The sequence below is a fragment of the Chiloscyllium punctatum genome, chromosome 26 (assembly GCF_047496795.1).
Source record: "Chiloscyllium punctatum isolate Juve2018m chromosome 26, sChiPun1.3, whole genome shotgun sequence".
Taxonomy (NCBI): Eukaryota; Metazoa; Chordata; class Chondrichthyes; order Orectolobiformes; family Hemiscylliidae; genus Chiloscyllium; species Chiloscyllium punctatum.
The window spans coordinates 29315709-29331125 of record NC_092764.1 but is presented as its reverse complement, the minus strand read 5'-3'; the positions used below and the strand labels follow the sequence as shown (position 1 = coordinate 29331125).

The following is a 15417-nucleotide window of genomic DNA, read 5'->3' as shown; positions in this document are numbered from 1 at the left end:
AGGTGTTTTGAAAGGAATAGGAGGGGAGGTAAAAGAGGTGGGAGAGTGGCATTGCTAATCAGGGATAGTATCACAGCTGAAGAAAGGGAGGTTGTCGAGGAGGGTTTGTCTACAGAGTCAGGATGGGTGGAATTCAGAAACAGGAAAGGAGCAGTCACTTTATTGGGAGCTTTCTACAGATCCCCCAATAGCAACAGAGACACAGAGGAGCAAATTAGGTGGAAGATTTTGGAACCTCCTTAGTTCAAATAGTTTGGATGGAGCAGTTTTGTTAGGTGTGTCCAGGAAGGATTCCTGACTCAATATGTAGATAGGCTGACTAGAGGGGAGGCCATATTGGATTTGGTGCTTGGCAATGAACCAGGCCAGGGCCAGATTGCTCAATGGGAGAGCATTTCAATGATAGTGAACACAACTCCCTGACCAGGCAGTATGGGAAAGTATTTAATTGCGGGAGGAGGAATTAAGATGCTGTTAGGCAGGAATTGGGTGGCTAAATTGGGAATAGATATTCTCAGGAAAATGCTTGAAAGAAATGTGGAGGTTGTTTAGGGAGCTGATAGTGCTGGATAGGTTTGTCCCACTGAGGTAAGGAAAGGCTAATAGGGTGAAGGAACCCTGGATGACAAGGGATGTAGAACATCTGATTAAGAGGAAGAAGGAAGTTTACTTAAACTTAAGGAGTCAAGGATAAGACAGGGCTCTAGAGGGTTACAAGGTAACCAGGGAGGAACTGAAGAATGGACTTAGGAGAACTAGAAGGGGGCATGAAAAAGCTTTAGCGGGTAGGAGAAAGGAAAACCCTAAAGCATTCTACAATTATGTGAGGAGCAAGAGGATGGCCAGAGTGAGGATAGGGCTGATCAGGGATAGTGGAGGGAACTTGTGCCTGGAGTCGGAGGAGGTAGGAGAGGTCCCTAATGAATAATTTGCTTCAGTATTCACTACCGAAAGGGACCTTGTCAATTGTGAGAACAGTGTGAAGCAGACTGATATGCTAGAACAGGTTGATGTTAAGAAGGAGGATGTGCTGAAAAGTTTGAAAAACATAAGGACAGATAGGTCCCCTGGGCCAGACAGGATATACCCAAAGTTACGACAGGAAGTGAGGGAAGAAATTGCTGTATGTTTGGCTATGATCATTGCGTCCTTGCTGTCCACTGTAGTACCAGGTGATTGGAGGGTGGCAAATGTTATTCTCTTGTTCTAGAAAGGGAATAGGGATAATCCTGGAAATTAGGAGAAAGTGAGGACTGCAGATGCTGGAGATCAGAGTTGAGAGTGTGGTGCTGGAAAAGCACAGCAGGTCAAGCAGCATCTGAGGAGCAGGGAAATTGACGTTTCAGGCATAAGCCCTTCCTGGCAAATTATTACCAAGGATTCTGAGAGACAGGATTTATCATTGAAAAACCATAGTTTGATTAGGGATAATCAGCATGGCCTTGAGTGGCAGGTCATGCCTCTCAAGCTTTATTGAATTCTTTGAGGATGTGACATTGATGAAGGTAGAGCAGTGAATGTGATATACATGGATTTTAGGAAGGTATTTGATGGTAGGCTCATTCAGAAAGTCAGAAGGTATGGAATACAGAGAAATTTGGCTGTCTAGATACAGAATTGGCTGACTCATAGAAGGAAACTATTCGCCCTTGTGCTTCGTGATCTGTGGTGTTCTGCAGGGATTTGTTCTGGGACCTCTGCTCTTTGTGATTTTTTAAGTGATTTGGATGAGGAAGTGAAAGGGTGTGTTCATAAGTTTGCTAATGACAGTAAGGTTGATGGACTTGTGGATAGTGTAGAGGGCTGTTGTAGATTGCAACGGGACATTGACAGAATGCAGAACTGGGCTGATAAATTGCGGGTGGAGTTCAACCTGGAAAAGTGTGAAGTGATTCATCTTGGAAGGTCTAATTTGAATGCAGAATACAGGGTTAAAGGCAGGATTCTTGACAGTGTGGAGGAACAGAGGGATCTTGGGTCCATATCATAGATCCCTCAAAATTGCCACCCAAGTTCATAGAGTTGTTAAGAAGGCAAATGGTGTGTTGGCATTCATTCGCAGGCATGATTTGGAGATGCCAGTGTTGGACTGGGGTGTACAAAGTTAACCATTACACAACACCAGGTTATAGTCCAACAGGTTTAATTGGAAGCACTAGCTTTCGGAGCGTAACCACCTGATGAAGGAGCGGCGCTCCGAAAGCTAGTGTGCTTCCAATCAAACCTTTTGGACCATAACCTGGTGTTGTGTGATTTTTAATTTCATTAGCAGGGGGATTTAGTTTCAGAGCTGTGAGGTTATGCTGCACAGTATGGCACGGCTCATTGGTTAACACTGCTGCCTCACAGCACCAGGGACCCGGGTTTGATTCTAGCTTCGGGTGACTGTCTGTGTCCAGTTTGCACATTCTCCCTCTGTCTGCATGGGTTTCCTCCCACAGATCAAAGATGTGCAGGTTAGGTGAATTGGCCAAGCTAGATTGCCCATAGTGTTCAGGGATGTGTAGGTTAGATGCATTAGTCAGGGGAAATATAGACAAATGGTGTAGGGGAATGGGTCTGGATGGGTTACTCTTCGGAGGGTTGGTGTGGACTTGTTAGGACGATGGGCCTGTTTCCACACAGTAGGCCTCCTGTGCTGTGGCTCCAGAGAGCCCTGGTTAGATCACACTTGGAATATTGTGTTCCGTTCTGGTCACCTCATTATAGGAAGTATGTGGAAGCTTTGGAGGGAGTGCAGAGGAGATTTATCTGCCTGGACTGGAGGGCATGTCTTATAAAAGGTTGAGGGAGCTAAGGCTTTTCTTATTGGAGTGAAGGAGGGTGCGAGTTGACTTGATACAGGTGTACAAGAGGATGAGAGTAATAGATAACGTATAGTCAGACTCTTTTCTCCTGGGGCAGAAATGGCTATCACAAGGGGGCATAATTTTAAGGTGATTGGAGGAAGGTTTTGGGGAGATGTCAGAGGTCGGTTCTTTACACAGGGAATGGTGGGTGCGTGGAATGCACAGCCAGCGGTGGTAGTAGATACATTAGGGATATTTAAGCAACTCCTGGATTGGCACATGGATTATAGTAAAATGAAGGGTATGTAGGTTAGTTTGACCTTAGAGTAGGATAAAAGGTCGTTGGCACACCGTCAAGGGGCCAAGGGTTCGTACTGTGCTGTATTGTTTTGTGTTGTATGTTTTGTTCACTGTACACCATGTGTAGGTACTTGCTATGTCGCTTACAAGTACAAGTTCAAGAAGTTCAATCCAGGTTAGTAGAGCCACCTAATGCTGACTGAAAGGACTAGCTTGATATTCATTCCATGGCTTTTCTGCTAAAAGAAATCAAAGTAGTGCAATAATCAGAAACGTATAGCAGTAGTAATGTAAAATAATTCCAGACCAGAAATAATAGATATTGTATTTACATTGTTATTCAGAGATTTCTTTTTGTTGACTTCAATGACTGCAAATTTTTGTTGTAAAAATTCCAAATTGATTGCTTCTGGCTTCTTGTGATAGAAATCTGAAACTGAAATACAGAAAGGTTGAGAAGCATCTTTATTGTTCAACACTTCTCTTAAAACAGACCAGACATTTTTCTGTCGAATGCAGTGGTAAAACTTGAATCCTAAGGAATCATGATAAGAATTGTTACTTAACTGCAGAGTTGGTTCAAGTGATACAAAGCCTGGATCTAAATTCAAACAAATGGTATCATTTGATACACATGGTTTCCTTGTAACTTTCCATTTGTTTTAACATTTTGTTTAATGTAAATCCTTAATAACTTAAGATAACTTTGCACTACGAATGGTTCAACACTATTAAATTACAGAGCAGCTGAACATATGCTAGGTACCACATTTGATCATTGAATTTTATTGAATTAGCAAGGAAAGAACAACTGTGTTTGATCTTGGAATCCTTTGGGTTTTTTTTGACCAAATCTTCTCAGCTACTGATTCTTGTAGTGATACAATTTGTTTCAAAAGCATAGTAGTTGTGCCCTTCTCATTTCATTTATTCACTTGTGGGAGGTGGGCATTGCTGGTTGATCAGCATTTATTGCCCATCGCTAGTTACCCTTGAGATGGTGAAGGTGAGCTGCAGTCCATGTGTCATAAAACAACCTCAATATCTTTAGGGAGGGAATTCCAGAATTTTGACCCAGCAACCTGAAGGAACAGTGATATATTTCCAAGGTGAGTGGCACGCTCGGGAGCTTGCAGGTAGTGATGTTCTCATGTATCTGCTGCCCTGGTCTTTCTAGATGGAACTGGTCATGAGTTTGGAACTGCTGTCTTAAGGATCTTTGGTCCATTTCTGCAGCACATTTTGTAGATAGTAAACACTTGCTACTGATTGCCAGTGGTGCAGGAGGAAGACTTTCTTGTGGATGTGGTGCCAGTTAAGCAGGCTTCATTTGTCCTGAATGGTGTCGAGTGTCTTATGTTGTTGCAACTGCGCCCATCCAGGCAATTGGGGAGTATTCCATCACACTCGTGACTTGTGCTTGTAGAGACTGGGCAGGCTTTGGGCAGTCAGGAGGTGAGTTATTTATTGTCTCTGTGCTGCTGTTGTAGCTACTGGTCCATGGTAACCCCCAGGTTGTTGAATGTGGATGATTCAAGTGATGGTAACACTATTGAATGTCAAGCAGTGGTGGTTAGATTGTTTCTTATTGGAGATGGTCATTACCCATTGTGTGATGTGAATGTTCCTTGCCATTTGTTAGCCCAAGCCTAGATATTCTTCAGATCTGTTGCACTTGATCATTGACTGGTTCAGTAATTGAGGAGTCAAATGGTGCTGCACGTTCTGCAATCATTGGTGACTTCTGACCTTGTCACTGAGGAATTGATGAAGCAGCTGAAGATGTTGGGCTGAGGACACTATCCTGATGAGCTCCTGCAGGAATGTCCTGGAGCTGAGATAATGGACCTCCAAAAATCATCTTCCTCTGTGCCAGCTATGACTCTAACCAGTGGAGAGTTTTCCTCCAATTCCCATTGATTCCAGTTTTGCTACAGCTCTTTAATGCCACACTTGGTTAAATGTGGCCTTAATGTCAAGAACTGTTATAGTCACCCTACCTCTGGAATTCAGCTCTTTTTTTCCATGTTTGAACCAAAGCTGTAATGAGGTCCAGAGCTCAGTGGCCTTGGTGAGTCCAAACTGGGTGTCAGTGAGCAGGTAATACTATTGATGATACCTTCCACCACTTTACTAATGATTGAGAGTGGACTGGTTGGGCAGTAATTGGCTGGGTTGGATTTGTCCTGCTTTTTATGTACAGGGCAGACTTGAGCAATTTTCCACAATGTCATTTGCACCTTTACCAGTTCAGCTTTGGAAAATATTCTTGGTTGTTAGTACTTTCAAGAAATAGTTGATTATGCTTGTCAAATTATTGGTTTGTAGGATAATGAGCGATGGGAAACGAATCGAATGCTAACCAGTGGTGTGGTTCAGCGTCTGGAAGTTGATGAAGATTTTGAAGAGGACAATGCAACTCGAGTTCACTTATTGGTGCACAACTTAGTTCCACCATTCTTGGATGGACGAATTGTGTTTACAAAACAGGTAGGTTGACTTGAAACGAATTGTTTTTTGGAATGCTTTTAAATGAAATGAACAAATCGTCAAACATGTCAGACTGTGAAGTGATCATCAGTTTTGATTTTTCTTGGTTGGACTATACACTGGAAATAACACTAATATTAGATGCCATGGTGCAGTTTTAATGAGGATGCAGGGATGGAGAGGCCTGAGAGTGTACCTACAAGTTGAAAAGGCTGTTAAAAAGCAAATGAGATCTGCAGCTTTATAAACAAAAGCAAGCGAGGAGATGTGTTAAAACCTTTTATATTACTGGTTTGGCCGCAGCTGGAGTAATGCATCCAGTTCTGGGCACTTCACTTTAAGAACGGTGTAGAGGAGATATGACAGAGTGGTACTGGAGAATGTGAAATTCAATATGTACAAATTGCAAAGCTGGTGTTGCTCCCCTTAAAATAACATCAAAAAGGATTTTGATGGGATCAAAACTATTTCCTATGGCAAATGGTTGTTAAGTAGAAGATAAAGATTTAAAGTGATCTGCAAAAGAACCAGAGGACAATTTCTTTAAGAACACATGTTATCATAATTTGGAATGTAGTGCCTCCTATGTTGCTAGAAATGGATTTAATAAAAACTTGCAAATGAATCGATAATGTACTTGAAGGGGAAATAAATGTTGACTATGGGTAAGGACAAGGGTTTGGGGCATACTGGATGACATTTTGGGCACATAAATAAGTGACTTTATTGTATAATTCTGTATATTATTCAATTTTTAATGTTTAACTTTGTGCTGACAGCCTGAGCCAGTGATTCCTGTGAAAGATGCCACATCGGATATGGCAATAATCTCCCGAAAAGGAAGCCAACTAGTCCGCAAACACCGTGAGCAAAAAGAACGTAAGAAGGTAAATGATGGGGAAAGCAATCCTAATATTTTAAATTAATTTTTAAATAAAATTCATTCACGTGATATGGGTTTCACTGACCGGGCCACCAATTAGCGGGCATCCCTAATTGCCCTTGAGAAGGTAGTGGAGAGTTGCCTTCTTGAACTGCTGCAGTTCATTTGGTGCAGTTGCACTTACAATGCTGGGAGCAAGGGATTTGATGGTGAAGGAGCAGGACTACAGTTCCAATTTGAGATTTGAATGACTTTGGGGATGGGGGTGTGGGGGAAATAGAAGGATTTGGAAGTGGTGGTATTCCCTTGTATCTGCTTCTCTGTCCTTCTGGATAGTGACCATTGGTTGTGTAAAGAATTCAACATAAGATGAGACAAAGCCTCCAAGATGTGAAATCTGAGTACAAGCCAAATATTAAGAATTAACTGATCCATCAACTTTAATGAATACGTTTCCATTGGTCTAAGTTTTGAAACCTTTTTTTGAAAAGTTAAGAAGAGCAAAAATCTATGAAGTGCCAACTGAAAAGCTTGTAAAATATGACTAAATTTTTTAATGGTGTACTGAAATCAATCAATGTAACAACGTACATGTTTACATTGTAAATAACCCCAAATTATTATTTTATTAAATGAAAAATATCCCATAAAAAGTGTTATAAATACTTATTCAAGAAGCACTATTTCTTTTGTAAACTGCAGTTGATTGTTCTGAGGACTCACTTTACTTATTCATTTGATTGAATAGTGATTGGTTCTGACCAGTTGCTTTTGTTTTGTTGTGTATTGTAATGTAAGAGGGATAAATATCTGGATTTGAGCTATCCAGTGTCATTCTTATTTTGTGGGGAAAAATACCTTGTTAGGAAAGGTTGAAGCTGATTGGCAATAAAATAATTAAATGCACAAAGAAATAGAAGTCTAAAATAATTTTTCTTGCCACACTGTTCATGGAATATGTTAAATATGGTACATAGAATGATGGTTTTTTAAAATTTACTCAGAGGATGTGAGCATCAAACATAAGATCCTTATGAATTCCATGTCCTTCATTGGACTTAAAAAGTTTGTGGTGAGCCATCTTCCTGAACAGGCGTAATCCATGTGGTTTAGTCAGCTCCTCAGTGCTATTAGGAAAGAAGTCCAGATTTTTAACTCCGTAACCGTGAAGGAGTGACAATATAATTCTTGGGCAAGACTGCCTGTGGCTTGGCAGGAAACTTGCAGGTGGTGGTGTTTCCATGAATCTGCTGTGTTCATTCTTCCAGATGGCAGAGATTATAGCTTTGGAAGGTGGTGTTGCAGAAGCCTTGGTGAGGTGCTGCAGTGCACCTTGAATTAGCACATACTGCTGCTAATGTGTGTTCTTAATAGATTGAGTAAATGTTTAAGGAATAAAGGTAAGTGTTTATGGTGATGAATTAGATACCAGTCTACCAGAGTTGCTTTGTCTTGAATAGTAGCCAGCATTCTGAGGGTTGTTTGAGTTGCACTATTCTAGGCAAGTGGAGACTTTACCGTGTACTTTTACCTTGCAGTTTTGGATAGGCTCTGGGGAGCCGGAAGTGAGTTACAAATGCACAGCGCTCAGTCTCTTGTATCCACTGTATTTGTGTGGCTGGTCCAGTTAAATGTCTGGTCAGTGGTAACAGCCAGGTTACTGCTGTTTAATGTGGAGGGAATGATTAAAATCCCTCTTGTTGGAGATGGTTACTGCCTGATACTTGTGTGCCCTGATTATTAGTTACCACTTATAGCCCAAAGATGAAGGGCTTTTGCCTGAAACGTCAATTTCGCTGCTCGTTGGATGCTGCCTGAACTGCTGTGCTCTTCCAGCACCACTAATCCAGGATTTGGTTTTCAGCATCTGCAGTCATTGTTTTTACTTTGTCCAAACCTGAATGTTGCCCAGGTCTTGTTAAATGTAGGCAGAGGCTGCTTCAGTATTTGAGGACTGCAATCATCAGCAAACATCCCCACTTTTGACCTCTGATGGAGGGAAAATTTTTGATGAAGCAGCTGAAAATTGTTAGGCCTTCAACAAGACCGTGAGGAACACCTTCAGGGATGTCCTGGGGCTGAAATGATTAACTTGCACCAATATTAAAAGAAGAAAGAAGCCAGGCTTTTCCAAGCATATCTGATTTACATCAATTTTGTGGAGGTTATGACTTCTGTCAAAAGAGATTAGTCACTCAGCATTTAGGAAAGAACGTGCATGGAATTATGTCATGTCTCAATAATTTGTTTGAATTTTTGAGGCAGTCTCAAGTGCTTCTGAATGTTCTCTGTGTGGACTTCCAGAAAGCATGTGATTTGTTGAATTTGGGATGAAGAGAATGTTGTGTTGTTCACTTGCGAACTAAATTATACATGTATTCAATTGAGTGAAATAAAGCGCAGGATCTGCTTAACCCATTTCATGCCAAAAAAACTGAGATGAACAAATGCTCACTTTATGTCCTTAGTACAATGAACTTTGTTTTAACTGGCATCTTATGAACCAGCATTTTGATAAACTGGCAAAAGTTATATATCTGAAATACCAGAAGTTTACTATATTCTATTGCAATCTCCACAATGTCTGAGTAGTCAAGTGTGAGGGAGAGGACACTCTGCTTTAAGTTTTATTTAAGGTAAAGTTGAATTTTTCTTTAAGTGATTTATTATGTAAATAAAGTGTAGCTGATGTGTATATGTCCTGCATTACATTTTTATTATTGTGTGTTTTTACATTGATTATGTGGACCCCTTGATCAACTGGAGTATTTGATCAACCAGCATACACCCACTCCCATAGGTGTCAGTTAATGAAGAATTTGCTGTGTTAAGAGTGCAATTTTCCCTTCCCTGATGTTGGCAAGAAGGGCAAATAATTGGGTAGCTGGCCCTGGAAGGATACTTGCTCCCTTCTCATTTTACAGACTTAACCTGCCACTAACTTGATTACTTACATTCCAGGAAGGTGGGAAACATGGCTACTTCGCTGATGGGGAAACCAAGGCAACCTGACGACCAGTTTGGGTTTTGGGAGGGGCTCTGACATCCTGTGATGTCAGCCTGAAGACTTAGGGCACCTGTCATTGTTGTGCAGCCTGGGCCTCCATGACACTTTCGAGCTGCCTGGATCTACTGGCCCTTGATTGTTTGGCAATTTTGAATAGGTTGAGAATTTATTGCTGAACCTTTTGATTGGACAAGAAGCTTGGAAAGCACCTAAATGCCTTTTCCTGCTGACCTTTGCCACTAATGGGGGCCCTGCAGTTCCTAGCCTCTACAGTTAGTGCGCAGAGCACTAAATCCCAGCCTATGAGTTCATAGTCACATAATTTTTAATCACTAATGTTTCTATGATAGGCTCAGCATAAACATTGGGAACTGGCTGGGACCAAACTCGGAGACATTATGGGCATAAAACAGGTAGAAGAGAAGGATAAAGATGTAGGAGAAGATGGGAAAGTGGATTACAGGTATGTATCTTACTATTGGTTTCAAAATTGGTTAATTCTGTCTCTTTTGTCAAACAACAGTGATCACTTCTGTTTATCTAGCATTTAAGATTTATTAAAATATTTCAAAACATTTGAGGTGAAAGATCACCAACTGGTCAAACAGCAAATAAAAAATGCCGATATTGTAAAGAATTAAATATTGATTGGGAAGTAGGTCAAGTAAGCACTTTAATGCTTTCATTTTACAATCTGGCTGTCTTATTAGTTGGGAACTGTGTTATGACTGCCCAGACAACTTTCTTTTGTAACATTTTTGATGGTCAAACCAAAGAAGTAATCTGACCTCTGTTTCAATCAGGTGCCCCAAGTAAAACAACAGTAATATAATAAACTCTGCTCACCACTTGACTGGTTTCTCTCTTCCTCCTTCATGCATGCAAATTAAATTTAAAAAATTAACAAAAAAGGTCCATGCTGGACATTTATTGCCTCCACTAGTCTTCAGTAGATAACATCTAAATGCTGTATGTTGTCTGTATTATAGTTGGAGGAAGTGTACAGGTATAGAGTAGTACAATTGTGTTCTTGTCACAGACAACCAGTCATCTGATAACAAATGCAATATTAATCTCTCTGAAATATATTTTCTAATTTTGTTAATGTGTAGAATTGATCAGAAGTTTGCTGACCATATGAAGGACAAGAATGTGGCAAGCAGTGAATTTGCAAAGAAGAAATCTATTCTTGAGCAAAGACAATACCTACCTATATTTGCTATCCGAGAGCAGTTACTCAATATAATACGGTGAGTAGTAATTTCATGGTTAAATAGCTCATTAGTACTGGTTATGGCTAGCTGAGGTACCAGTTTTTTTTTTGGCCATGGTGAGCTATTATGAATAAAATGATTGTGAGTAGGGGGTTGCCACCTCTGGCACTGAATGTGCCACTACCACTGTTGCCCCCTACCACTGAATGTGAGATTCAGTGAGATATCATAACTAGGGAAAGACAAGGTATTGGAGGTTTTGGCAGATTTAAAAGTGGACAAATCTCCAGGTATGGATGAATTGTGTCCCAGGCTGCTATAGCAAGCAAGGGAGGAATTTGCAGGGGCACTGACCCAAAATGTTAATCCCTTTCTGGCCACAAGGGTGATGCCTGAGGACTGGAGAATAGCTAATGTGGTTCTGATATTTAAGAAGGGTTGTAGAGATAAGCCAGAGGTTACTGGTAGGGAAAATATTGGAGAAAATTGTGTAGGAGAGCATCTAAGTCCAGCTTGATTAGGGATAGTCAGCAATGGTTTCATCAGAGGGAAGTCATGCCCAACAAATTTGATTGCATTTTTTGAGGAGGTGACTAGGTACGTAGCTGAGGCAGTTGATGTAGTTTGTATGAATTTCAGCAAAACCTTTGACTAGTACCCACATAGGAGACTTATCAAGAAGACAAATGTATATGGGATACAGGGTAATGTGATAGAGTGGATTCAAAATTGGTTCAGTGTAGGAGACGGAGAGTGATGACAGAAAGCTGCATTAGAGACTGGAAGACAGTGTCAAGTGGCATACCACAAGGATCTGTGCTGGGTACCCTATTATATAAATGACATAGATGGTGGTGTGGGATTTGGACTAGTAAATTTGTGGATTACAAAAAGATTGGTCAGATGTTAACAATGAGTTTGAGTGTCTTGCACTACAAGAAGATACAAAACGGAATGGTCAAAAACAGCAGAAAAGCGGCAGATGGAATTTAAGTGAGGTGTGAGGTGATACACTTTGGAAGGAGTAGTTTGACAAGTAAGTATTCAATGAATGGTAAGACTCTAAGGAGTTCTGTGGAACAACTGGACCTTAGAGTGTTTGTCCATAGATTCTGAAGGCAGGAGTACATGTTAGGGTGGTGAAAAAGGCAAATGGAACCCCAGCCTTTATCAGTAGAGGCATAGAGAAATCATGTTGGAGTTGTATAGAACTTTGATGAGACCACAGCTGGAGTATTGCTTGTAGTTCTGGTCGCGACATTACAAGAAGGATATGGTTACATTGGGAGAGTGCAGAGGAGATTTACCAGAATGCTGCTTGGAATGGAAAATTTAGGTTATGAGAAAGCATTGCAGAGGCTTGGGTTGCTTTTGTTGGAGCAGCGAAGACTGAGGGATGATCTGATTGAGGTGTACAAGATTATGAAGGGCATGGACAGAGTGGATAAGAACCAGCTGTTCCCTTTATTTGAAGGGTCAGTTACGAGAGAACACAAGTTCAAGGTGAGGGCCAAGAGATTTAGGGGGCTGTGAGAAAAACCTTTTTAACCCAGAATCTCACGACAGTCAGAATGAGTGGTAGAAGGAAATTGCTTCACATCCTTTTAAAAAGTACCCCGATGAGCACTTGGCACGTCATAATATTCAAGGGTGTGGACCAAATACTGTTAAACGGTATTACATAGCATGTCAGATTTTTCTCACATATTAGTGCAGACTCAATAGATTGAAAAGTCTCTTCTGCACTCGTATGATTCTGTGAACTTACCTTCAACTACCTACTGCACCTCAGACTCCTGTCAGTCATGATTCATCACTTTCTAACATTTGGAAAAACCACTTTGCCATAGATGCTGCTTGTCAATGTAATGGCACACAGAAGAATTTGCTTTGATTATTTCTAAAAGTAAAAGTTTGAAAACAAATACTCTCTGCTGGTATCTGTAAATCTGTATATTTTGGAATAAGTGGAGTGGGGCTGAGCCAGTTCGTGCAAGTTCAGCCAACACAACCACAGGTGCCTGACCAAAACTCACTTTGGAGAAGCTTGCTATAAAGTCAAGTCTCTCCACTATTTACAAGTCACAAGTGTGAAGGAGCACTGTCCAATTGTCTGGATGAATGTACCTCCATCACTACTCAAGCTTGACGTCATCCAGGTCAAGGAAACATGCTATCGGCATTTACTGTCTCCACCACCAATGTTTAATAGGAGTGGTGTATACCATCTACAAGATGCATTGCAAAAATTCATCGCAATTTCTTAGACAGCGCCTTTGAAATCCACGGCCACTACCACCTAGAAGGACAAGGTCAGCATATACATCATCATTTGGAATTTTCCTTCCAAGGCACACATCATCTTGAATTGGAAATATATTCTTTCAGTGTTGCTCGGTCAGAATCCAGAAACTCCCTCTCTAATAGCATTGTGAATCTACCTATGCCAAATGAACTGCAGCTCACAGCACCATCTCGAGGATAACTAGGGATGAGTAATAAATGCTGGCTCAGCCATCAAATCCTAATGGCCACATTGCTCACAATACAGCTGTAGTATTGACTTGTGTGTTTCTTTCACCAGACTCCTGGGCCACTGGATCTTGCCAGGTTTTCTTTATTTAAAGAATCTCAGGACATTGGCATCATTGACAAGTCTAGCATTTACTGTCCAATTCAGCTGCCCTTGAGAAGGTGCTGAATTGGTTTCTTGAACTTCTGCAGTTCATAATGTGATGGTACCAGGACAGTACTGTTGGCTAGGGAATTCTGTGATTTTGACCTAACGATGATGAATAAACTGCAATATATCTCCATGTTTGGGTGGTGTATTACTTGGGCAGGAGCTAGGAGGTGATGGTGGTATTATTTTTGTTAATGAAGTAAAAGTCATTGGATTTTTCTGTCTAGTTAGACTGTATCTTTGACATGGCTTTAAGGACATCAAAGGAAAATATTTTGTATCTGTTGGAGTAGATGCAAAAAGATAAGCTTCACATAAATAATCCCTTTTTCTTCTTCATTCTGTACAGTGATAACAATGTAGTCATTGTTGTTGGAGAGACTGGTAGTGGAAAGACCACTCAACTAACGCAGTATCTTAGTGAAGATGGTTATTCAAACTATGGCATGATTGGATGTACTCAGCCCAGACGTGTGGCAGCTATGTCTGTGGCAAAACGCGTTAGTGAAGAAATGAATGTGAATCTTGGAGAAGAGGTAATATTAATGATCAAGTTTTTGGTGCAATTGTAAGTTCTATTACTTACGCTCAGTAGGGGTACACAACACTAACTTTCTTTATCCATTTTTTACAGTATCTATTATGAAACAATATATTAATTGGATTCTGAATTAGGTTTAACTTTTTTGTTTTAAGTTGAGTTATTTTTTAAAATGGTGAACTCACAGAACCCAGGGTTTGCAATGGACAAAGCCCTACAGTTGTTGGCCATTGATATTATTGGGTTTACGTTTATTTTAAAACCCTTTTACATTTATATATCATTAAACAATAATTTGGGAAAAGTGACTTGGGAAAGATTATAAATTTTATATATTTTATGGAAATCAGAACAATGAAGCAACATTTACTTGTAATGCGCTCAATATATTTCCATGCACCAGTTTAAAATTTCATATCTTGAAGTCATTTCATCCATTTTGTGTTCCGGATCAGTCTTTGTACTTATTTAAGCTTCTATTACTCTATTACCTATTACCTCACTCTTTGAAAATCATTAACAGTACAGCTGTGAACTATTTTCACATTCTCAAATAATTAAAACTCATTTCTGTACAAAGCCCTTTCAGGATAGTCATGTATTTTCCACAAGAAGTGAGGCAGCAACATTAAAAAGCTCAAGGATGGATTTGATGCATCCAGCTTCAAATCAGTGCAAAATATTGAAGTGATTTGTGGTTTTAAAATAAAGAATAGTAAAATTTCTTCTGCAGCAAGGTTTATGTCCAGAACTTATGTGCTATAAAAAAAGGCAAAATTATTCAGAAAGATGGTTTGTCTCCATAAATTGGACATGACATTAGCGAAACAAGTTGCACAGCAGACGTGTAGATTTTGTGACTGAGTTTGATCAGATGAATCCATTTGGAAATTGGGAGGTTCCCTGCTTACTTTGTGCATAATAGCATTCCTAAGACAGGAAACCTGACAACATCTCTGAACTGGTGATAACTTCAGTTAGAGAGCACAGTAGTAGGTAGGCAGCTATGAAGCACTTTCTACACTTTTGTTTTCTTGCTAAGACTTGGATTTAGTGGGATCTTTCCATGAGCTACTAAATTGTAATATGATTCTACAGCCGTATCACTACAGCTGGTGAGAATCCATACACTGGAGCTCCTCACCTGCGTTTACAATCTGAGGTGCACATACCTCACTTTGACAGATAGGTAATAGGTCAGGTGGCTTTCCTATCCAAAGATACCTATGGTAAGTAACAGGCCACAATGCAGTAAATGCTCAGAAACATCCCAATCATAGCATATCATGCATTTAATGGTACTGCATGAAGCAATGTGTTTCAAATCAGTCAACAGCTCCCACATTGAGTATATCTGCTAACATGTCACTGTACGTAGGTTATGTTTCATTTGTGTAGCAATAACCTTGCAGTCTAGATCATCAGAGTCAAATTCAGAACAGTGCCATCTACTGCTTGGACGCTTGTTTTGCAGCATAGGGTGAAGCAGTTAGTAATTGTACCAGTTAGT

General features: G+C 40.3%; 1 protein-coding gene across 3 annotated transcripts in view; it reads left to right on the top strand.

Annotated features, from left to right (window-relative positions):
- dhx38 (DEAH (Asp-Glu-Ala-His) box polypeptide 38) overlaps positions 1-15417 on the top strand; it is a 133655-nt gene that overhangs the window by 34333 nt on the left and 83905 nt on the right. For all 3 annotated transcript variants that reach the window (XM_072595991.1, XM_072595992.1, XM_072595990.1), the window contains exons 9-13: positions 5418-5579; positions 6359-6466; positions 9820-9932; positions 10582-10719; positions 13716-13902. In XM_072595991.1, the coding sequence (XP_072452092.1) occupies positions 5418-5579; positions 6359-6466; positions 9820-9932; positions 10582-10719; positions 13716-13902 (708 nt within the window). The remainder of the gene's footprint in view (positions 1-5417; positions 5580-6358; positions 6467-9819; positions 9933-10581; positions 10720-13715; positions 13903-15417) is intronic.